Below are 25,841 nucleotides of genomic sequence, written 5' to 3' on the forward strand. Positions count from 1 at the left end.
CCAGTCAGTGCCGTCTATCAGTACCCATCATCAGTGTCACCTATCAGTGCTGCATATTAGTGCCGCCTATCCGTGACACCTCATTAGTGCTGTCTATCAGTGCCGCCTATCCGTGCCACCTCATTAGTACTGCCTATCAGTGCCCTTTAGTGCTGCCTATCAGTGCCCATCAGTGCTGCCTATCAGTGCCCATCAGTGCTGCCTCATCAACGCACATCAGTGAAGGAGAAAAAATACCTGTTTGAAAAATTTTATAATAGAAACAAAGAAACTTTTTTTTTCAAATTTTTTGCACTTTTTTTATTTATAGCGCAAAAAGTAAAGTGCCCAGTGGCGATTAAATACCACCAAAAGAAAGCTCTATTTGTGAGAAAAAAATGATCAAAATTTCATATGGGTACAATGTTGCATGACCGCGCAATTGTCAATCAAAGTGCGGCAGCGCTGAAAGCTGAAAATTGGCCCGGTAAATAAGGGGGTATAAGTGCCTGGTAGGCAAGTGGTTAAAGTGCACTTTATAAAGAGTTTTAAACAGATAAAACTTTTTTGATTTTTTTCTGACCTCTGGATCAGATTAATTGGTTTTCAATGCATTTACAATTTTTTTTTAATCATGTCCCTTTATGCCTTTAAAGTGCACTTCATAAAGAGTTTTGAATAGATAAGACTTTTTTCTGACCTCCGGACCGGATTAATTGGTTTTCAATGCATTTACAAATTAATTTTTAATGATCTCCCTGTACAGTATTTATTCCTTTAAAGTGCACTTTATAAAGAATTTTGAACAGATAAAATACTTTTTTATGCTTTTTTATGACCTCCGGAACGGATTAATTGTTTTTTAATTAATTCCTATGGAAAACCACGTTTTGGTTTATGAATTTTTCGCAATAATAAAAGTCCCGCAGAACGAATTAAATTCGTAAACCGAGGTACACCTGTATTTAATTTGTCACTACAACAGGTTGCACTACTTTCGTGTTTTAAATCTACTACTATTGTCCTGATATCTAAAAAATCAGCAGTATCGTGTTTAAGCCTAGGTTCACACAGCCATGCAGGAATCACACCTGTTCCCACACCCACAACCACCCACAGTCAAATCGCACTGCTCTTACCAGACGTGCAAGACTGTCATTCATTCTGAATGACACCCCCATGCATCTCAGCCTACAGCATGTTTGCAGGTGCGGAAACCACAGGGAAATCGCATGGTCAAAAAGACCATGCGGCTTCCCTGCAGCCACGTTTTTAAAAAGGTGCATGCACCTTTTTCTGCAGGAAACTCTGGCACAGCAGCCCATTCAAATAAATGGGCTGCCGTGCCTGAGCAAACATGGGCCGCACGAGCTGCAATAGTGTGAACCAAGCCTCAACGATTACTGTCCAGTTGTTCTAATTCCTAGCACCATAAAATGTTTTGAGAGGTTTGTATTATCTCATTTTAAGGGAAGCATTCCTGCTAATCTGGATAAGTATCAGTTTGCCTACCATGCAAACAGATCCTCAGAAAATGCACTTTCTATTGCTTTGCATACTGTCTTGACAAATCTTGAGCACTCAAACACATGTTAGGATGTAATTCATTGATTTTAGCTTAGCATTTAACACAGTAGTTCCTGACAAACTAGTGAAAAAGTTAAATGCTTTGGGCGTATATCCACTGCTGTGCCTATTGATTAGAGATTTCCTAACAAACAGACCACAAATAGTAAGAATAGGAGACCAGGTATCTAAGGCCCCTTTTGCACGGATTGGATCTGTTTTTCTCAGCAGGGGATCTGTCTGCTGTGGGTAGATGACAGGTCTGTGTCTACTCTGCTTCTTCAGAGCAGACACGAACACAGCCCACTATGCTCTGTGGGCAGTCGAATTGAAATTGCCCTCCGATCCGATCCAGCCAGATGGACGGATACCCTTCTGGTTTTTTTTTTTTGCTGTATGGGATTGAAGGTAGGTGGGTGTAAAGTCCATCTACATCCGCCTCTCCATAGAGGAAAATGGAGGGTCCGATTGGGTCCTCCTGAAAAACAAACAGGCGGATCCAGTAGAACTGCTTGTGTAAAAGAGGCCATATACTATGTACTCCCATACATGTGTCATTTACTATAGTAAAGTTTGCTGATGACACCACTTTTGTTTGACTCATACGAGATAATGATGGGACAGCTTAGAGGCAGGAAATTCAACATTTTGTTGAGTGGTGTACAGAAAAGGATTTAATACTTAATACTGCAAAAACAAAATAATAGTGGATTATAGGAGATCAAAAAAGATCAATCATTGCTTGGTATAAATAAGTGGTGAGGAGGTGGAAACTATCACATTTTTGGGAGTGCATATTACGAAGTTGTCATGGTGTCAAAATACTTGTTTTCTACTAAAAAAAAAGTGCAGCATAGACTGGTTTTCCTTATGAGATTGAAACAGGCCAGATTGCCCTTAAGGCTTCTGGTCAACATGTATCATTGCACCATTGAGAGAATTCCTATCCAATGTGCTATAATGTGGTATGCCAGCTGCAGGGAGGGGGATAAGAAGCGTCTGTCTAGTGTGGTGAAAACAGCACAGTAGAATATAGTTACAGATTTACCGAAATTGGACACAGTGAATGCCAGCCAATTAAAAAAGCGGGCAAAAGCAATTAGTAGTGATCCAACCCATCTACATTATAGAATGTTTTCTCCATTGTCATCAGGGAAAAGATATAGGACATTCAAAATGCACACTATTCATCTAAAGTTTTTTTCCCCTAATGCTGTACTGTCTATATACTGTATCCACCAGGTATGGAGTTTTAGGAATTTTATGAGACATTTTTACTTTTTAAAAAAAATGTATTATATTTAAAAACAGATATGTGGGCATGTGTAAACTGACCGTAGATGGATTGAATCTCAGCTGATTCAGCAGGGACTGGCAAAGTCTTGATCTATCTATGGGCAGGCAGAGAGTACCCAAGTTGGTCCATTGATTGACTTGGTACAACCAGCATGTGAGATTTATAGCAATTTGTAGCCACTAGCAACAAATACTGATAAAACCAAGAAAATGAGAGTGCTCGTGGTGAAAGCCAGAATAATTAACCAATGACGTACACAGCCAGCAGTCAATATGTCACCGAGGATCACACACCAGAAGTGATGTCACAGCGCACCAGAGGTGACCTCAGTGAAGCGCAGGAAAGCCAACGGCAGCCAACATCAGCCCACAGCTGGAAGGAGACTGGCCAAAACAAATCCCGGTTAGCATGACGATGTGTTTCGCAGGAATTAGTGCTTTGTCACAGTCAATTGGTAGCAAAGTAGACTACAAGCTCATCGCATAGACACAGCACAGTCCAATTCACAGTGCTGAGTAAGGCAGCATTCACCGGAGGTTGGCTCTGAGGAAGAGGCCAAGTCCTCGAAACATGTCAGCCTGTTGAGACTCCATTGTCCTGTTATTTTATGATGCACTGTGGATTGGACTGTGCTGTGTCCATGCAACGAGCTTGTACTTTTAGTCTACTTTGTTACCAATTGACTGTGACAAAGCACTGATTCATGCGAAACATGTCATCATGGTAACCAGGACTTGTTTTGGCCAGTCTCCTTCCTGCTGAGGGCTTATGATGGCTGCCGTTGGCTTTCCTGCGCTCTACTGAGGTCACTTCTTGTGAGCTGTGACGTCACTTCTGGCGTGCGATCCTCGGTGACTCTGAGGAGGCCTTCTGATCTCTCAAGTGATCTCACTAAATTATTGGTTTGTGAACATATTCCCCACTAATTGCTGCCATTTTACAAACTTTCCATTTGTGGAGTTTACCATCCAGGCTTCCCATAGCCATGTCTACATACAAGTAAGCAGCTCCCATCAATCCTTTTAGCATGTGACTTGTGCCAATCCTTTTATTTGTGCCATACTACCACATGGATTTTTTGGAACATAGTGATTATGGTTTCATCGGTCTATTAAACATTTGAATCAGACATATTGACTGCTAGCTGTGTACATCATTGCATAATTATTCTGGCTTTCACCACAAGCGCTCTGATTTTCTTGGTTTTATCAATATCGCATCACACTCCTAATGGTCATAGGAGCAGCTGTGGAACTAGCCTTGTTTTACCCTACATTGGTTGTGGGATTTAGCACCTAATGTTTTGTCTATTTAGCAACAAATACTGTGTTCTCCTGGTAGGAACGGTTCCCTGCCCATCTCCTCCTCCGCCTCCGGGAGAACACAATAGCTCCTTGGGAGGGATTCCCCCATCAACACTGACTGTTTGATGTGGGAATCAAGCGATTTTCTGTTCTATTTCCTGTGGTTGTAGGAAAATCATATCTCTATGGTTGTGTTGAGAAATGTTTTTTGTAAAGAGTACCTTGATAAATGTACAGTTGTGTCCAAAATTATTCAACCCCCACTGAAATTGAGTGTTTTGGCCAGTTTGACATTGCTTTTGATCATTCAGTCATCTTGCTTACATTTACATTAAAGAGGCACTTGTAGGTCAGACAAATATAACATAACAGTTATAATGAAATAACCACAAATGTCTTTTCTGTGCTCACAGCATTATCAGTTTTATTCAACCCCCAAGTGACATTCAATCTTAGTACTTAGTACAGCATCCTTTTACAGTTATAACAGCTTTTAAACGTGAAGCATAGCTTGACACAAGTGTCTTGCAGCGATCTACGGGTATCTTCGCCCATTCTTCATGGGCAAAGGCCTCCAGTTCAGTCACATTCTTAGGCTTGCGCACTGCAACTGCTTTCTTTAAGTCCCACCAGAGGTTCTCAATCGGATTTAAGTCTGGTGACTGCGATGGCCACTCCAAAATGTTCCAGCCTTTCCTCTGCAACCATGCTCTAGTGGACTTGGAGGTATGCTTGGGATCATTGTCCTGTTGAAAGGTCCAACGTCTCCCAAGCCTCAGGTGTGTGACGGACTGCATCACGTTTCCATCCAATATCTCCTGGTACTGAAGAGAATTCATGGTACCTTGCACACGCTGAAGCTTCCCTGTACCTGCAGAAGCAAAACAGCCCCAAAGCATGATTGACCCTCCACCATGCTTCACAGTAGGCAAGGTGTTCTTTTCATCATAGGCCTTGTTCTTCCTCCTCCAAACATAGCGTTGATCCATGGGCCCAAACAGTTCTAATTTTGTTTCATCAGTCCACAGAACACTATCCCACAACTTTTGTGGTTTGTCCACATGGCTTTTGGCATACTGCAGTCGACTCTTCTTATTCTTTGGAGACAGCAAGGGGGTACGCCTGGGAGTTCTGGCACGGAGGCCTTCATTACGCAGTGTGCGTCTTATTGTCTGGGCTGAAACTTCTGTACCCACATCTGACAAATCTTTTCTCAGTTCCTCAGCAGTCACACGGGGACTTCTCTCCACTCTACGCTTCAGGTAGCGCACAGCAGTCGAAGTCAGCATCTTCTTTCTGCCACGACCAGGTAGCGTTTCAACAGTGCCCTTTGCCTTGAATTTGCGAATGATGCTTCCTAAGGTGTCTCTTGGTATGTTTAACATCTTTGCAATCTTCTTATAGCCATTGCCCTTCCTGTGAAGAGAAATCACCTCTTCTCTTGTCTTCCTGGACCATTCTCTTGCCTTCACCATGTTTGTAACCACACCAGTAAATGTCTAGAAGGAGCTGAGTATCACAGTCATTTTAAAGCTGCCTAATTGGTGCTTATTATGCTTGATTGCTGCTCGGTGACATCCACAGGTGTTTTCAATACCTGATGGAAAGCACCTGTATGAACCTCTGTTCTTCAGAGTGGTAGTCTTTAAGGGGTTGAATAATTGTGGCAATGAAGAAACCACATAAGAACCATTTACTACTGTATTACATAAACAATTGATGTCATTTTAGTTGCATTTGGGTAGTTACAACGTCCTTGTAGGATTTGATTCTGAATACAATTCCAAATGTACACTATAGTCCCTAAACCCCTTTACAGCATTGGGGGTTGAATAATTTTGGACACAACTGTATACAATGGCAATAAATTAGTATCTTGTCTTATCTTATCCTATGTTATCTATGTCCCGATAAAGCATTTTAACCTCTCTTTGGCAACCCTGAGACAAGTAGAGAAGAGAATTCTTTCCAATAAGACACAGACAGCAAAACTGCATCTACGGGGATTTAGGGCCTATTCACATTATGTGCAGTTACCTGCATTTTCCCCCACTGAAAAATGCAGGTAACCGCAATGACACACAGAAAACAATAGTTTTCTGTGTGTCATGTTCTGGCCAAAACACAGTGTTACTGTGGGGAAAATTTACTAAAGCTGTTTCACTCAGAATTTCGTGCACTTGTGCATGGCAGCCAATCAGCTTCTAACCTCAGCTTGTTCAGTTAAGCTTTAGCAATAAAACCTGTAGGCTGATTGGTTTCCATGCAGAAGTGCACAAGATTCTGAGTGAATCAGCTTTAGTAAAAAAACCCCCACTGCATTCCAAAACAGTATGATATTATATAACATGTTTGTATAATATTGCATCGCTATGCATGGTCCCGCATGTCACCGCGCTGTGCAGAGACATGAATGAAGTGTCACTTTGTACTCTTCATATAAAGTTCTGTATATATATATATATATATATATATATATATCTATATCTATATATATATATATATAAGTAGCTGTGTGCTGCAATAAAACGTGCATCACACCACCCCTGCTGCAGGGCTCTATGGCCCAAAATTCTGTATTAGCAGTAGCAGTTTGGGCTGTAGGGCAGTGTAAATGGGCCCTTAAGGATACTGCAATTTTGTGTGCAGAGAGTAAGACAGGGAAAATATGTGATTGTTGGGCCTCAGGTAGATAAATAGAAAAAGGAAAGACTGACATACAAGACATCCACCTGTACTAATTCTGCTAGTAAGTCTAAAAGCGATGGTTGACCTTCACCTCCTAGTACCAGAAAGACCATAGAAAGTCTAAACTAGATTTTAAATAAATCACATCCAGAGAGCACTGTTAAAATGTGAAGGTATCCAAAACAACACAATCCTCTATAATGTATGGGTTACTTTACAGCATTCCCCACCCAGAGCTTCAATTTGTGAACACAGCTGTATCTACAGTTCCCTCATGGCACCAATGACTATGTCCATCTTTCAAAAACCTGTCCAGGCACATTGGACCAAGACAAGTAACTCCATTTATTTACAACCATAATTATTTTGCTATCCTGCCTTACAATATCAAATTTGTCAGAAGTGCTCTTAAGTGATTTTTCTAATTACGAAGAACACATTCTAGTGATATATGAAGATTGTCAGGAAATACAATGGCAAAAAAAAAACCCAACAGGACATAAATTGTAAGCAGGAAGTTATTGAGCTTGTTGAAATGTTAATGTGGCCTGGCGTCTATTAGGTAGAATCTGTTGGCGAAAGAGAGGTCACATAAGAGTTGCCTTGATCATTATGGTCAACCAAACATCTGAGGGTAACTAGTTAAACGAGTCATGGGAAACATAATAAAATTCAAATCAATGGTGGTACCTTTTTAACAAGTGTATTGGGAAATATCTGCTTTGACATATTAATCTACATGTCAGCATTTGTGCAATAAGATGCCATAACTCAGCACTAACATTGTCATTTATCATGACTGGTGCTAGTCACATCAGTTAAAAAGATAAGGCTTGTGCATTCATATTGATCAGTAGAAAATGTGAACTCTTCATAGTTGAGATAAACTAGATGGTCATTCCTCTGTGCACTTCAGCAGCCACAGAGCAGTTCTGAAATGTTGTACAATAACCCTTCGCAAAAGCAAACAATATACATCTTATAACCCCTCTCCCCACCCCCACCCCTCAACGTGCACACACACACACCAAAGCCACAAATGCAAAGAAAGAGCTTCCTACATAAGAAAATAAAACAAAATTTAAGCCAAAAAGTATCTCCTTTAATATAAAATTTCCATTCTCAAAGAATAAATTTATTTCCACTGAATAAATAGAATTCCGCACCGTCCAGGGGTGGAAAATGTCCCTTTTGTTGAAGCAAAGACTTTCTTGCTTCTCTCTTTGTTTCATGTTTTCCTTGTTTTTTGTTATATTTGCTTTTATTTTTTTAACAAAATATATAAACATGTTTGCATCATACTTTGCTATGGATTATGAGCACTCCGTTTAAAATGTATACAGCACCAGTAACACTAGGGATTGCACGCAAATGTGTTTGTTATTGTAAAAGAAATACGGTGATGTGATGCATGCCTGGAGTTAATGGGCTTCTATTCTTATAAGGAGTGTTTCGCCTTGCACATTTTATTTTCAAAATATGCGCATGCTGTCTATTTATAGTAGTGTTGAACGCAGTCATATGCAATATACAGCAGGTTTTGAAATTTTCTTTTTAGAAACATAACAAACAGATATGGTGGTAAACATGGAAAATCCAGCCTTCGGATTGAATAGAATGAGTTTAACTGGAGAATTTCTAAATAAATATGTCATTAGATGGGGAAGGAAGTCATCTAAACAGAACACGTTACAACATGCTATCGATGGGCAACCGTCAGCACTGCAGCTGTCAATTAATGAAAACTCCCATAACACTCAGTATTGAAGCCAAGTGATGATGGACACAGTGGGAGATGTCAAGGAACTACCCCTCCCATGATGCTTAAGAGTGAAGTCAAGGGGTGATGTAGTTTAATGCAGCAGGAGTACTACTGGTAGTCCATCTCTGAATTCCAATTTTGTAATAGCAGCAGTATGCTGCCCCTATAGTGATAGGTCTTGTCTCTTTTTTAGCAGCTACAATCAATTGCAGCTCAAGGCTATCATTTAAACATGTGCAAATTAGTGATTGATCTATATTCTGTATTACCATATGCCCTTAATGGTGACATATTTTACCATAAAGGTGATGAACTTTGTAAACTATAGACAAGGGGGCCGTGAGCAAAAAAAAAAAAAAAAGTGCTTTCTAGTATATATATATATATGCACAGAGGTAGCTACAGTATATATAAATCTATGGATACGTGTAACTATCTACATGCATATAGACAAAAATGACACCTATAATCAGAACAATAGTAGCTTGTAATAATAAATCAATAGTACAGATGATCATGCAGCAAAACCAAAACTTGACAAGCTATGTTTTTTTTTCCACATTCTCTTTTAAAATTCCTATGTTCATGTAAGGCATCAGTGACATCTGACAGTTTACATTCAATGTACAGTAATGATTTCATTAGGGATTTAAATTAGTCAGGAAATGAAGCAGAGGAGAACACATTCGGGAACAGCGGCAGCACACGAATAACACACAGCTCTAAAGCCAAGAACCAGGTGCTTGTGCCTAACATACAATATTTAGACTATAAGCTCCCCCTGCTGATCAATGTTATGAATGCATCCTCATTTAAACCACAAGCTAGCAGCTTCCACAATCAACCAGTTTTGAATTAGATTTTCTTTGGGTTCACTCAGGGTCTGATAGTGCCCTTTTTAAATCTATCTCTATAAATAGACTCTCTATTAGGATATACAATGTGCAATTAATAGAGTGTATGCTTTGAAGATATATATATATATATATATTTATATAACCAATTAGACATTTTATACAGATAGGCTGTGCAACTTTTCATCCCCAAATGGGTCGGAATGCACTGTAGTGATCCCTGGATAATTGACTAAAGGGGATACAATGGGCCTCTCATTTTTCAAGCTAGACAAATAAATTAAATGGCTCTACCTCTAAGTAATAATTTACTTCAAATTCTCGCAGTATTGAATGCAGTGTTGTCCAGAGGATTGTTACATTATTAATTCCTTTGCTACTGAGGAATCTGTGAAAGGCTTTAAAGTGCTACTGATTCCAAGAATTACAAAACTATATCAAAGAGCATGTCATCTGTTTTTACCTCTAACCATAGCACTGTGTGCAATGAAATAGTGATCAATGTTAGTCAGCATGGTAACTCAGTTTTTTTTTTTTTTTGGCTGATGTACATAAGGCTGGGCATAGCTAAATCAAGCTTTTTTTTATCTGCATATATCTGTATATGTATGTATTGTTTTAAATTATTTTATTAGGAAAGCTATACCAGACGCATAATCACTATACATTGATTAAACATTACCTTTACAATTAATATTCACTGAAATTACAGAATAAATATATGCACATTTTGTAAAATCTTTGTGTATGGGGTAGGCTAAGGAGTAAAAGGAGGGGGGGAGAAGACATTTAAAGTGCTTCCTACAAAGCTGTTAGTGATACGTACCCAGTAGCATTGCTAAAGAAATTGCAAGGAGCTGCAAAAAAAAATCCTGGCATATTCATGAATTCACAAAGATGTTGATCCCTAGCTGTCTTGTGTACAATACTTCCTGCTTTGCAAAAAAGGAAACAAATCAAATATACATTGAACCCATTGAATCATGATGCTTTGCAGTGAATCCAGGTGTTTGGATGCTGAATTGTTGGTAAAAAGAAGACAGATGAGCATTCGTGTTTTGGGTGAGAACATTCGAGCATTAACCCCCCCTGCAGTTTTTTTTTTCCTTTTCAGGCATGCAGCAAACTGCATCAATATACAGGAACTGTGCCATGGGTGTTTCTTTGTATAAGGAAGCCACAATGCCATCTTATCTCCCTCACCCCCAATACCCTCCAGTGAAAAGGTTTAAGTTACTGCCAAAAAAGGACACGTGGAATTATTTTTATCAGGATCAGTACAAATATCCCCATACCTTACATGGCACAGTCAAGTTTCTTAGATTCCTATATAAAAAATAATGATTGATAACATTGCTGGCAAAAGTCTGCGAAGGCACTTCAATTAATTACGATTAGAGTATGGCCCTTCCTCCAAAACAATTTGGGGAGCACAACGGTATTATCATCTTGAATCATGCGTTTGTTTTGTTTTTGGGCGCTATGAAATTATGCTATATTAGAATCTATATGTGTTTTTTTCCAGGACTTCGAGGTAATCCGGCTTGGTTTGGAGTTTGGCCCTTAACTCAAGGTATTCACTTTGAGTTTGGTCTGAAAACCCCTTCCCAGCTGAGAAAAGTAAGGTTTCTTTTAATCTGGCATCCTGCTGTAAATCAGGGTATTGCATGCCAGGTGGGTGGACGTGCAGTTCCTTTAATTTGGGTACTGTGCCATAAATGCAGTCCACAAAGCCCACCGTCGGTGCTGGCCGTTCTCGGTCAATTACTCCAGGAAAGATGACCCCATTTTCATGAAAACTTGGTACTTCCCCACTCTGATTGACAGTAACTATAGTGTTTAGCTGGGAGTTTGACACTGCCATGGTCCACTCTTTTTCTTTTTCTATTAAGGTCCTATAATTTGTGTTGTTTTCCTTTGTTTCTGAAAATTCCTCTCCCATTTCTTCCTCCCTGGGTTTGTAGATGGGATTGTTGCACATCTGGGTTACAGGATGAGGAATGTAATCATAGACATGCCCAGGAGCTTTCTCTGGGGAGTTGTTTGGTCTGTCCTCAAAGATTCTACATTGCATTTGAATGCCCGTCAAATCTACCTCTTGTCTCTTTCTGAAAGGCAGCTTCTTGCGCCTTCTCAGCACGAAAGCAAAGAGGCCAGCAGCCACAAAAACAGCTGAGAAAAACAAGATTAGGAGACTGAGGATGAGGACAGATAGTGGAATGGCACCTCCAGATGTGGTAAGCTCAAACACAGAGGAGCTTGTGGGCACCATCTTTCCAGGCAAAGATGGTGAAGTAGCATGTAGCATCTCTGGACACAAAATTTCCATTTCAATGGATTTTAGATCCTTGTTTGTCAGGTTCTCAGGGCTTGTGCACAATACCTCTCCAACCACAATGACAGAGCTGATGGTGTCTATCCACTGCTTTAGAGGGACAATGTCACAGGTGCAATCCCATGGATTCTGTTTAAGGTCAATCTGCACAATTGCATTAAGGTGCTCCAGGACTCCTGCAACAGGAAGGTATAGAAAGTGGTTGTTTCTGAGATTCAGCCTTGCTAGTGATGTGCCTGCAAAAGCATCAGTTGGGAGTGTTCTCAACAGATTGTCATTGAGAAACAGCAACTTTAGATTTGGCATCAGGCTGAAAGCAGCAGGCTGGATTTCCCTTATCATGTTATACTCAAAATATAAATAATTCAAACTCTGTAAACCCCTGAACATGCCAGGTGTCAGCCTTTCAATGTCATTTCCATTTAAATACAAGCTCTTTAAATTTGGGAGATTAATAAAGGCTCCCTCTTGAACATAAGAAATTCTGTTATTTCCAAGGTGTAATAGATCCAGTGAAGAAAAATTCCAAAAATCAGACCGGTAGATTTTTTGTATTAAGTTACCACTCAAGTAAAGTTTTTTAGCATTGAGCGGTCTAGGCAGAAGTTCTGATATATTATGAAAACCTTTCTCCTTACAGTTTACAGTCAATCCCAGATCATTGATATGCAAACTGCATGAACATCCAGTCGGGCAGATGATTGGAATAGGTGGTCTAGTCTGGTACCCAGCAATTGGTGGTTGGTTTGGACCTGGATAAAGGCCTCTGGGTGTCGGTGGAGGCTTCGGAGGCCTAGGTTGCTTGGTGGTGGTGGGTTGCTTATTTGATGTCTTGTACTCCACAGAAGAAGCAGTTACATGAAAAGATGATAACATAGAGGAAGGTTTAGTAGGCCACGTATTTTCTTTGCTCGATGGTAACTGGGGAATCCCCAAGCTTGCTTCAACCTCACTTTCAGACAACAAGGGGCAAAGTTTACTTCGCTTTATATCCCTCAAATCCTTGCCATGAAAGTGAAAGGGACTTTCACATAAAATATCCCCAACCAGAACAGTATAAGGAATACGTTCAAGCCACGTTTTCAACTGCACAATCTCACAGGTACAGTTCCAAGGATTCTCAGCTAACTGTATCTCCATTATACTTCTTCCTATGTGATCCAACATCCCTCTGTAAGAAAGGATCTTTAAACGATTTCCACGCAAGTCCAAGTGTGTTAAAGACACAGACTTAAATAAATTTGTTGGAAGCAAAGGAATATGGTTATCATTGAGAATCAGCACTCTCAGTTTATTTAAATTTCTGAAGGCCCCACTTTCGATCCTCTTAATTACATTATAGTCTGCTTGTAGATACTCCAAGCTTTCCAGTCCCATAAAAGTGTCATTTCTAAAAATATCTAGTTTGTTTTCATGCAAGTATAGCCTCTTCAGAACTTTCAACCCATTAAAAGCTCCAGCTTGAATGTCCTGCAATGCATTGTTCCCGAGATTAATCGACATAGCATTGTTCAAGTGAAGGAAGCTGTTTGTGTACAGTTTTCTCATAGAATTTCTCTGAAGATACAGTTTAAATGGTCGAGACCAAGACTCGGAAATCTGACTAATATTTGTAAATCCTTTATTGTCACAATAAATGTGGAAAAGGCTTTCCTTCACTTCACAGTAACAAGGATCAAAGCAAGGCTCGTCTATTTCTTCTGAATCCTCAATCAAGGGAATTGGCGTAGTCCATGCAAGAGCAATTGTGCTTAAAAGAATTATCCACAACATACGTCCATTTAGTTGAGTTTCTGCTGGAGAAGGTTCCATTTCTGATTAATTAAAAACAAAAAAGCTGGAAGACAAAGAAGAAAAAAAAACAGATGTCATTATTTAACTCTACTATACATATAAACAGGCTGAGTGCAAAGTAACAATAGCAAGGGAACCGTGATTTGTCTTTTCATTGTCAATGCACACTAGTTTGCAAGATCTAGTCTATCAAAGTGTAAATCTGCAATTATGCAATGCCATTTGGCTTAATGCACTGTATTACATAATTGCCACTCCATGAGACTATCTCTGTACACATAGACAATGGTAAGAATTGTGTCTTACTTATAAATAAGTGATCTTATGTCATAATGGAAATAATTTGTGTCTAAAAAATGATCTTTGTCTATGAGTCATACTGAGCTATAATAATAGTACAAGTAACACCAGTGTGCCTTAACACAGACAATAATCTAAGCTTGTATATACATACTAGATACAGTTGTAACATATGAGAGTGAGAATTACTGCAAAGCATGCAATTTATCCTAAAGAGTTGATGTCAAAATCTTGATTGCTATTTCCAGTAAAATATCCGCGTACTCCTCGTTTGTGATGCATTAGCAGATTCCAGCATGCAGTTAATCGCAGTGGCTATCGGGCACTTTAAATGGCCATAAATAGATAAAAGAATGTAGAGATAATTAATCTGGCCACACTGCTTGTCCATATGATCTTCCAATTGGAGGGGAAACTGACAGTAAAATGCAGCTTAGTCTGGGATGATCCATGATTTAAATGCTCTGCCTCCCTTGCTCTGGGACTGGAGCTTTACCAGCACAGAGACTAGGCACTGAATGTATCTCACTGACGAAAATACCTATACATTAACAAAGTGCCTAAGTGTCGAAACAGTTTATAATAAGCCATTGAAAAATAAAGTCATCCCATCCTTGAATCCTATTCTTCTAGCTTATTCTAGCACAAAAATCCAATCCATGCAATAACCCCCCCCCCCCCATCCATAGATGCTGCAAATAACTACATTGAAATCTGTAGATATGAAGCCACCTGCATCTTACTGCATTTCCTGTGTGCTTAGAGCATAGTGATGGTAATGAAACTTAAAATGAAAGCCTCCACTCTAGTGAAATACAATAAATGCTAATGCAGCTTTCCTGACACATTACATAGATGCTAAGCAGTCCACATTCTGGCATGCCAGTAAATAGATCGCTTGAAATAAAGATAGAAGGGAGGAAAAAAAAAGCAGAGGGTTAGATTGCAGCAGCCTCAGCATCAGCAGCATCATTTGCAAATACATATCTGCAACTTCCATCTAATGTGAGGTCACCCTAGAAAAGTAGAGACAAGAGGGGTTGATTTACTTACCAGTCTGCAGGTGAATTTTTAGCACATCCGGGGGAATAAAGGCTGAGTTTGAGGATTGCTGGCTCTCCCTCTCTCTGTCTTTCTCTTCCTATCTGCTCCTACTGAGTCTGAGGCAAAAAAAAAAGGAAAAAAATGAGCTAGAGACGTGCTGGGAATGTGCAATGTGCAGTGTGCTGTGAGCTGCTCTGTGTTTTCAATGGGTTGCTTCAGCATGCAGATCTGCCACTCAGTATGCTCAATGGAGCCAGCGAAGAATCTGCAGCCTCTCTGTCCAACATTGCCTGCTGAGGTCTTTCTCACTCGCCCTCTCTCTTTTTTTTCCCTTTCCCCCCTCTCTATCTTTTTTTTTTTTTTTTTCTTTAGCCCTCCATCCTTCTCCTCCTCCTCCTCCTACAGTCGTAGGCAACAGATCATTGGAAATTTGACACAAATCCAACAACCTTCACACCACTGCTTCAATTGTCTACCTCCTATTTATTCTCTTTCAACCTCTTCTGTGGCTTTGCCCGTTTGTTGCCTTCTCTTTTTCTTTCCCCAGTTTCCCCCCTCCTCCCTGGCTGACAGCAGATAATTGGGAGAGTCGATCATAGTCAGGGATCTTCACACCGTTTGTGTCTCCCTGTCTTCACCTGTCTGGGTGAGAGGCTTCACTGACTCCCTCTCCTTCCTATTGTGAGTACAGAGCTTCCCATCACATCTAACAATCTCATTTCCCAGATTACTTACACCTCATTATCTTCTCTTTTCTCTATTTTTCCCATCTCTGTTTGTGTCTAGATCCCTCTCCTTTTTTTTCTTCTTCTTCTTCTTCTCCCCCTAGCATCATGGAAACAAGCTGGAAGAAGCAAGATCAAAGCGGAGGGGGAGCGTTTAGGTTTATGACGTGAGCATGCATTGGGAAGCCCTGGCATTTTTTTTTGTGGGTGTGTGGGGTATCCCGGGTGATCATCGCTCTTTCATAATACATATGTACAGTTTTAAGCAGAACCATGCAGTAGAGGCAAAGGCATCAGTTTTCCCCTCACCAAAGCTGTAAGCCTTCCCTTTGCTTGCTCAGCCTGTCACTTCAAACTACAGCAAACTACAGCTTTGAAAAGCAAACTGATAAGCCATGAAATCCAGAGCTGGAGCAAGTCATCAAGTCATATCCCCCCTCTCCCCTCTATTGTACTTTAGATTTTTTTTTATTTTTTTTTTATTTTTGCAAACCAGTTACCTTGTGTTGCTCTAAAAAAGAGAATTTGTTCCAGTTGTGACAGCAGAGAAAGATGTTCTGTATGGGAATCTGCACTGTACACTCATCTTGGCTTGCATTCTGCAGGTGCAGGTACATTTTGCATGCTGTAAGTCTAACGTATCATTGAGATCATTGCCTGGGATTTAAGGGAAGAGGTCCTTATGTGACTTGAAAAGACCAAAGGAAAAAAAAAAGTGGTACTTTTCTTTGCAAACCTGCCATCAGTTGTTTCATGGCTGTGACCAGAGCTGCCAGAAGAATGATGATACCAGCTGTATCCAAAATAAAAATGCAGGTAATTATACTGAGGGAAGTGGGGACCATGAAGGGTGTGTACAGGAGCAGGGATTGTACCAGCTTTGTGTTTGGGACTGGTGTAAGTAAAGGCCACTTTTATATTTAATCAATGATCTACTTGTAATTATTACATGTATGCAGAATTATAAGGATGGGGGGGGGGGTAATTAAACTGTAAAGGAGGTGTATCTGATTGTCAATATACTTTTTAAAGGAAAAAGCTGCACTGGCTGTTATTGACATTTATTTGCATCTACTGTGCATGCTGTACCTTTTAATGACACAGTCATAAGTCAGCTTAAAATATTAATGTGACAACAGTTGTAGGGAATGCTTTGATCAATAAATGAATTTGGAACATTAAAAGAGAGACGGTCCAGTGTATGTGGTGTGTTACCATGTGTGTATGTGTGCGTGTGTGATTGTCATTGTGCATGCGTATGTATGCATACGTGTGTGGGAGTGGTTGTAAATGACTCATTGCCGTCTGCCCATAATATTTATAGAGCAATGTAGTAGGTATCAAAGAGATTCACGAGTTGATATTTATAAACACTCTTTTCCAATAATTATACATGATTGTAACACATGTGTAATGTGTATATGTATAATTGTATTTACTTTTAGTAATATATATATATATATATATATATATATATATAATAGCATTATGTACAGTACATATCTATAACTATATATATATCTGTCATATATATGATCCATATATTATTATAGTGTGTATGCCTGTGTGCCATGATTTGCATTATAACCAGTACTTTCACAATAATCAGAAAGCAATATGTCGGGGAAAAAATGCCATGCTCTGCATGTTCAAGGCATCTTGCATTGCGCATAATGAAAAACTTTTATTTGAGATTGAATTATAACCTACATTTCACTTATCATCTGTTGACATCACTTAAATAACCACGCAGTGCTTTAGCTGTACCGAGTGCTTTCATGCTGTGTAGCCTCTGGTTTGTAACTATTTGCATTCATTTTGATGATTGGAGGCATTGTTTTCAAAACAGTGATAGTAACTTCACAATTACATGCCCAAGGAAGCCTAGGCTGAAAATTAGCTGGTCTCCAAGGCTGCAGCATTGCTGTACTAAGTTCCCAGTATGACTTGCACTGGGTTTCTACTCTCTCTCTCTCTCTCTCTTTCTCTCTCTCTCTGGTGCTGATTTGTGTTTCTTTCTGATAAGATGCCAAAGTTAAAAAGCTCTATGCAGAAGCTAGCAGTAAAATGTGATTTGTTCACGAGCCAATCTTCTGCAGGCTCTTTGCATCGTATAAAGCCATATGGCAGGGACCCTATGCAAGGGCAGCTCCAGCTCTGTTCTGTTCCAGCACCATGCAGTCTATAAAATTACAGAAGGCAAATGACCTCTATGTGATTATATGCTAAGGCGTGCCATGTCCATTCGGGTTGTACAGTTAAATCACAAAGCTAAAAATTACTATCATCAAGCATGGAGAGGGATTTGTCAGGTAACAATTTGTACGCTGCTTGCTGTGGGGACACAAGGGAGGGTGAAGTCGGGTTCAGTGGAGGTATCTTTCAAAGAGAAAGGGATTTCCATTAAAATTGGCAGTTCATGGTAAAGCAATTGTTTGTGTGTCTCATGGTTTGAAAAGAGTCCTTTGTGGGAAGCCTTGAGAACAAATGTTTGGATGATCACACCGTGACATCAGTTCAAATGGGTTTACTTCAGATACCTGCATATGATTAGTGCTCCCTGTCAAATGTCAGTAACATAACAAAATTCAAGGATACCCTTGTGACTTAGGAAAGAGAGATAGATAGGGAATTCTGAAATGTCTAAACAATAACGTGTGTGAATAAAAGAGGTACAGAGCTAACACTTCCATGTGTATTCAGTTATTTGGTTTATTAAATATAAAAACGTACAAAGCAAAAATAATTTTCAAAGTTCAGTCATCCCCAGCAACCTTTAAGCTTTGAGTTTTCTGGTGAGATAACTTTTGATTGGTTTCCATGGGTTACTGCACTTTGCACATTATATTCTTTGCTCTTATTGCATTGAAAGTTCTGTGCATTATATTGGGTTATGGTTTATTTATTGACTAAGAACAAAAGCAACAGGGTGTTGACATATAATGGTCAAACTTTTAAGAACCTGGCCATGAACTAAATTGCAGGCATGAAATTTGAGCGATGGTGGTTAAGTCATCATGATACGATTTCAAATCTATGAGCACTAAAATCTACAGTGGAGGAGAGCAGGCAGTAAAAAAAAAGGCTCCCTTCTGTTAATTTATTGGCTTTAAAATGAAGCAATCCAAGTTGAATAGTGGTCTTTTCCATCTGGTTCTCTAATAGCAACCAATAGCATGTATGATTTTGCCACTATAATAAATGCTTATCCTGTGATTTGTTGCTATGAACAACCACAGATCAGTGTTTTTTGTCCTTTTATAAAAAGATCTTGGGTAATTAAAATTGGTTTTAGAACAGGCACAAGTGCTATAATAGTGTCAGAAATGCAATAAGGCATATTCAGTTAGGTGTTACAAAGAGCAACCATTTCAGACTTGTCAGTCCACTTAAGAAATTATTTCTGATTGGCTTTAAATAAGCCTGTGTTCATTTTTGTAGTATATATACTGTATATTTATTTAAAAATGAAGTCTTTTCTTTAGGAATTAATTTGGGCAATGATGAAAACCTATAATATCTTCAATATCACCTATTCTTATAACATACTATTCAAAGGAAATTTGCTCTACCCTGTTTCCTATAATTTGCCAGGCAAGCAATAAAAGAATCTGGGTGAGACTGTCATGCTTTGTAACATGTCAGTTTGAAGCTGCTTTGTATGTGCAGTCTGGAAAGACGCACTGCACACTGTATCCAATTGTGCCAGGGACAGTGTAGTGGATGTTATTATAATACTTAAAATGCATTAACTAGAGCCAGTATTGTAAAATGCAATCAGTTTTGCTAGGTCATTGAGATTTAATGTGGATAGAAAATTGGACATGTGAATGTAAAAGCTCATACTCACACATTCAGCCTATAATGAAGGTAAATCTTCAGGAAGAGGTGCTTTTATTCAGAACTGGTATTCTCACCTTATATACTTCTTGGTGTTATAGTCAAGGCAATTGACCATAGTGAAAGAGGCAGTTCTGTAACAGTTGAAACAATGAAGAATCCCATTTTTGTACCGTGTTGGTGTACAGTTGTTATTGCATGCACCCTGCTCTTGGGGCAGTATATACTGACCATTTCTAGGGATGATCAGTAAAAATGGTCTAAGGCACTGTGCCTTCTTGTATAAAAAGTGAGTTGCATGCTTTCTTGATGTCCAATGTGCACAATCTTAAATCCAAGGCAGAAAGAAAGAGTTGAGCTGAAAGGCTCTGTATGCCCATGCATTCATTGAAGTACCAGTGTTATTACATCCTCTTGTGCTTCGTTTAATATGAATACAGATTTCAGCAACTGTCTTTTTTTGATGCTGCTATCCCTTTATTTATAATACGTCTCAGGATGTGCCCCCAACCTTTCATATGGGTTTTGGCATTAGTCAGCATCTGTAGTTTAACACTTCTCATAGTTGCCCATCAGCATACGTCTGTGTATGAGCCCTAAATGTAGATGTGAACACAGAAGGCTTAAATAAAATAAGGCCCATGGGCAGCCTAGTTTCTGTGCAGCACTCATTAGGGAACTGTTTGGCAAAGTGAAAACCAGTGAACCGGTTACATGGAGTTTGAATGATATGCCTTTGTTAAGGCTTTTTCTTTGGGTGTTCTGATTTGCTATCTTTGTTCAAAAACATACTGATATTTTCAGCAGGCATTAGTGACTTTAGCTGTGTAAGTAAGAATTTAGGGCATGTCTGGCTACTTTATTTAAGGCAGGTACCTGCAGTTAATGTGTAATCTATTACACCACAATTTTACTGGCACATGTGTGACTGCTGTTCATAATCCCCATAATCCCTAGCATACCATCTGACCTAGAAGAGAACTTTCCCATCTGCACCAGCCATTCAACAGGATGAATTACATGGGATTTGCACTGCATAGAAGGTGAGGGCTGTTATTAGATAGGGATTTTTCTTAATTTAACAACAACTAAAGTATATAGAGGAAAGAAACAGAATGCTGTTGCATTGATTTTTGTTTCTTTTCTATATTCTGTTTAAATTTGAAGGCACAGGGGGCATTTTGCCTACACAGTTGAGAATTACCCAATAGCTTACAATGGAAACTCAGAGGCAGTGGCTGTATTTTCTACTTGGTAGCAAGGCTAACACACATGGTAATGCCCAAAACCTGCCACCAGAATGCTTGTAAATTTTCCAGAGAGAGAGAGACCAATGTGACTGTTTCTGTCTTCTGGGGTGGAGAAACTGAGAGTAAAGTGTTGGTGCTTCTGTCCTGTAATGCAAAGGGAGATTCCAATTAGAGTGTTCCAGTCTTGTAATGCAGAGTGACCCTGTCCTCTAAGTCTGAGAGAGAGAGTCAAGTTAGAGTGCCCCTGGTCTTTAAGGCAGAGAGACAGTGCAGAGTGGGTGCTCCTGTCTTCTGGGGTAGAGCAGGAGAGAGTAAAGTGTGGGTGCCCTGTCCTGTAATGCAAAGGGAGATTCTAGTGAAAGTGCCCCTGTTCTGTGTTGTAATGCAAAGAGAGCCCAGTGTGAGTGACCCTCTCTTCTAGGGCAGAGAGAGTCCAGTTAGAGTACCCCTATAGATTAAGGCAGAGAGATATTCCAGTGTGGGTGCCCCTATCCTCTAAGAAAGAGAAATAGTCTAGTGTGGGTGCCCCTATCCTCTAAGACAGAGAAAGAGTCTAGTGTGAGTGCCCCTATCCTCTAAGACAGAGAAAGAGTCTAGTGTGGGTGCCCCTATCCTCTAAGACAGAGAAAGAGTCTAGTGTGGGTGCCCCTATCCTCTAAGACAGAGAAAGAGTCCAGTGTGGGTGCCCCTATCCTCTAAGACAGAGAAAGAGTCTAGTGTGGGTGCCCCTATCCTCCTAAGACAGAGAAAGAGTCTATTGTGGGTGCCCCTATCCTCTAAGACAGAGAAAGAGTCTAGTGTGGGTGCCCCTATCCTCTAAGACAGAGAAAGAGTCTAGTGTGGGTGCCCCTATCCTCTAAGACAGAGAAAGAGTCTAGTGTGGGTGCCCCTATCCTCTAAGACAGAGAAAGAGTCTGGTGTGGGTGCCCCTATCCTCTAAGACAGAGAAAGAGTCTAGTGTGGGTGCCCCTATCCTCTAAGACAGAAAGAGTCTAGTGTGGGTGCCCCTATCCTCTAAGACAGAGAAAGAGTCTAGTGTGGGTGCCCCTATCCTCTAAGGCAGAGAAAGAGTCCAGTGTGGGTGCCCCTATCCTCTAAGACAGAAAGGGGTTTATTTACTAAAGCTGGAGAGTCCAAAATCAGACTCCTTTCTGCATAGAAACCAATCAGCTTCTAACCTCAGCTTGTTCAATGAAGCTTTGGCAATGAAACCTGGAAGCTGATTGGTTTCTATGCAGAAGGGAGTCTGATTTTGGACTCTCCAGCTTTAGTAAATAAACCCCAAAGAGTCCAGTTAGAGTTCCCCTGTCCTTTAAGGCAAAGAGAGAGTCCAGTGTGGGTGCCCCTATCCTATAATACAGAGAGAGTCTAGTTAGGGTGCCCCTGTCCCTTAGTCCAGTGTGGGTGGGTGCCTCTATCATCTAAGGCAGAGAGAGAGAGAGTCCAGTGAGAGTGTGCATGTCCTTTAAGGAAGAGTGTCAGGAATTTGATCACCTGCTAGTGGCAATGTGGTTTCCAGACCTGTAGGTTGCAGTTTCATTGTCCACCAGCGAGTGTCTCTCAGCAGCCAGCAGTTTCTACCAATTAGTCATCACCTGATGCTAGCTATTAGGAGAGTATTTTGTCTCTCCTCTGCTACTCCATTTTGCCTCAATGTTCTGCCTGTGTGCTCCTTGCTTTGTGCGCCTTGTGATCTGTCACGCTGTTCTTGATATTTCTCCCACCTGCTTGAACCTTCTCCTGTGTACCTTCTTCCTGTCCTGACTCATTCCCTGCTCCTCTTGTCCAATCTTCCATGCATAACCCTGGCTCTGTTACTGACGACACCTCTTAAGTCTTACCCTGACTTCTGTATATATTGTATTAGAATTATTTTGGTAGATAGGATTTCTGAGATTTAGTTAAGTTGCTAGTTAGGTATTTTGTCATTTGGTCATGGTCATCTTCGGGTTTGCTGTTTTATTTTGTTTGCAGTGTTTGGATGGGTTTTTACGGTTAATAAATGTACTTAACTTACGGTCTGGTTCCAGTTTTCTTAGTGCAGCTACACAAATCTAGCCATCCCTGCTGCTAAATGCCTGCAGTTGGTATCCCTGACACAGAGTGAGAGTCCAGTGTGGGTGCCCCTTTCCTCTAGGGCAGAGAGAGAGTCTAATGTGGGTGCTGCTATCCTCCAGGACAGGGAGTGAGTCTAGCTAGAGTGCCCCTGTCCTGTAATACAATGAGAAAATGCAGTGTGAGTGCATCGTAAAGCAGAGAGAGACTTCAATGAGAGTTCCCCCCCATCCTGTAATACAAAGAGAAAGTCCTCTGACAGTGTCTCGTCCTGTAAGTCAGAGAGAGTCCTGTGTGAGTGCCTTTGCCCTGTAATGCAAAGAGAAAGTCTAGTGAGGTTGCAACTGTCCTGAAAAATAGAGAGAGTAAAGTGTGAGCGCCCTGCTCTCTAGGGTAGAGAGAGAGAGAGTGCCATTGTCCTGTAATGCAAATAGAAAATCCACTTATAGTCCCCCCTGTTTTCCAAGGTAGAAAGACAGTCCATTATCTGTTTCCCATTTCGGTAATACAAAGCAAGAGCCTTGCAAAATAGAACTGCCCTTTTTTTATATAATAATATACAGCAGACAGCTTTGATTTTAAAGTGTTACTAAACCCACAACAGTAAAATCATTTGGTATATGCAGTACAGCATGCTTGTTATACTCACTGTGGAACATGAGAGGTTAATCCTCTGCATTGTGTAAAAAAGCTGTTTGATCCTGTCTTCTCTGATCCTTCCCTTTTTCTACTCTCCCCAATCTGCTGATAGTAAAGAGCACTTGGAGTCATTCTGCACATGCTCAGTTTAGTGTGTATTGCTAGAGAGTTTTTTTTTTTACTTTGAGAGGGTGCAGAGAGCCAATTAGCACTGTCCAGACAGAGGCTCGGGGATTTTGCAGCCTCATAGGACAGTCAGAGCAGAATAAAAACTCCTCCTACAAGTTTTATTCAGTGCTCAGCTGGACACTGATAGAAGTCACAAGACTGCTATACTGCTAATGAGAAAAGGTATTTAGCAGTTTACATTTACTAAAATAAATGTGATTCAATGCTCTGTGTACTGTGGGAGACCAAATATAGTGAATGCAGGGTCCTGGGTTTAGTAACATGTTATGAAATAGAGTGAGCCCAGTGTGATTACTCTTGTGCTGTAATACAAAGAGAAAGTCCATTGACAGTGCCCGGGGTGAGGCTTAAAGAATTTTTAGTGATGATTCAGTGATCATACCCTTGTCCTGTGAAAAATTGAAGGTTCAGAGAGAGTACAGCCATTCTGTGATAGACTATGTAATTATGAGCCTTTAAGGAAAAAAAGAAAGCATCCTATGCATGATCTTTCTTTTAAATTTAAATTATAACATTAGATATAAAAATAGCCAATGAGTACTGTATTACTATATGTTACCTTTAAATAACACCTTCATGCAAAATGGTGTACTATAGTTATGTAAGCTTGCATAAAGGTGTCCATTTTGTATCTCTGCACAGCCTCACACACCTATCTTTGGATTTGAACATTTCAGATGCTCTCAAATGTTAGAAGCCAATCTACCTAGTGTTTTATTTGCTCTTTTGTTTTTCATTTGGAAACTGAGTTTGGGCAAACTGGTACCATTTAAATCGAATGCTGCCTTATGCATGTTGCTTTCAGTTAACTCACCAAAAGCCATCACTCTTTGCCTTTACCATTCAGTCACATTCTCTCTTCCATTTACTATGGTTTATACTGACACTATTCTTCATTTATTTTATACATGAAGCCCATTGTACACTGCCAATACAGTAGACCCTGGTGTACGTAACTTGTCTCATGATAAAATATTCTGAAGACATAATCAGACTCTCCAATCTTCTGTGACAGGAATGTTAAGTGACCCCTGCAGCAGCTTTGCTTTTATAATTGTATGTAATGCTTAAATGGAAATTGGCTTTGGTTGTGTGTGTATATATATATATATACACACACACACACACACATATATATATATATATATATATATATACATTTTATTGATGTGTGTTTATATTTCAAAAACCACATATGCTTGGCATGTAATTTAATGTAATTTATGCATGTACATGGGAGAATCTGTTATTCATATGCAGAATAGGGTATCCCTGGTCAATGAGCTTTACTGCTCCTTTAATCTTTTCCATGTCCATGGACAGCTTTACCTGAGTTTAGTTTGCTTAGCCTGCAATTGAAAGATTTCAGCAGTCATTCAGCAATAATTCAGAATGCATTGCCTAAGAGAGAAAGCTTCAAAGGAACATTTACAAATCTGTATATGTAATATATATAAAATATGTAAAATGTGAAAGTCCTGTTAAAATCTACATATAACTAACAGTACCTAACTAACAGTATAAAGTGTATACTTACTAACATTTATCACTTAAAGTGGAGTTCCAGCCATTTTTCTGTTTATTAAAAGTCAGCAGCAACAAAAACTGTAGCTGCTGACTTTTAATAAGCACACACTTACCTGTCCCCGGGTCCAGTGATGGACTCACCTGCGCCAGCCTTTCTCTCCTTCTCTCCTCCATGGCACCGGCATATCAACTGTGGGCAGCTTGTGGCTTCACAGCCTGGTGCCCACTACGCATGTGCGAGTCACGCTGCATCTTCTGATTGGTCCGGCAGTCTTCAGGGACCTCTGAAAGTTCCCAGGAGACTGCTGGAGGAAGGAGGGGGCTGAACTTCCAGCTCACTTTGCCTCAGTGTACTGAGCCGGAAGTGGGAGTGGGTACCTGTCAAAACCAGGTACCTGCTCCCCCCAAAAAAGTATCAAATATGCCAGTGGATGGGGGGGGGGGGAGGCAAACAAGAGAAGCTTCCACTTTAATTTATCATATCCTATTGAATGTGTTGTAAGAATGAAGAGACTATTGAAAAGATACAAAACAGTTGCCTAATTTCCTAATTTTGTACAATTATCAGAGCAGGGCGTGTCCACAATCAGAAATAATTATGCTGTTTATCTTCTGGGATCCTATTCTAGATATTTTTAGTGAGCTACCCTCTATCTTGTTTCTACTTTTCCTCCCACTGCAGACAGCATACCC

At 40.0% G+C, this 25,841-nt stretch overlaps 1 protein-coding gene and 1 long non-coding RNA gene across 2 annotated transcripts; one reads left to right on the forward strand and one right to left on the reverse strand.

The window, feature by feature from the left end:
• Positions 1 to 7,914: 7,914 nt before the first annotated feature.
• On the reverse strand, positions 7,915 to 15,806 carry SLITRK3 (SLIT and NTRK like family member 3). The gene is made up of 3 exons (XM_089675456.1): positions 15,659 to 15,806; positions 14,933 to 15,039; positions 7,915 to 13,622 (listed from the first exon to the last, which is right to left on the reverse strand). Exon 3 carries the CDS (start codon positions 13,595 to 13,597, stop codon positions 10,949 to 10,951), a length of 2,649 nt encoding a protein of 882 aa, XP_089531582.1. The 5' UTR covers positions 13,598 to 13,622; positions 14,933 to 15,039; positions 15,659 to 15,806; the 3' UTR covers positions 7,915 to 10,948.
• Positions 15,059 to 16,686, forward strand: LOC149463274 (uncharacterized). Its single transcript, XR_016312457.1, has 2 exons — positions 15,059 to 15,604; positions 15,710 to 16,686. It is a non-coding gene; the product is annotated as an uncharacterized LOC149463274 (long non-coding RNA).
• The last annotated feature ends 9,155 nt before the right edge of the window (positions 16,687 to 25,841 follow it).

This window comes from Staurois parvus, unplaced genomic scaffold, assembly GCF_062004578.1.
Source record: "Staurois parvus isolate SC_StPar_1 unplaced genomic scaffold, SC_StPar_1.0 ptg000155l, whole genome shotgun sequence".
Taxonomy (NCBI): Eukaryota; Metazoa; Chordata; class Amphibia; order Anura; family Ranidae; genus Staurois; species Staurois parvus.

Bases quoted from the DNA above. Each gene is read 5' to 3' on its own strand.
- SLITRK3 (XM_089675456.1), bottom strand. From the start codon at position 13,597: ATGGAACCTTCTCCAGCAGAAACTCAACTAAATGGACGTATGTTGTGG.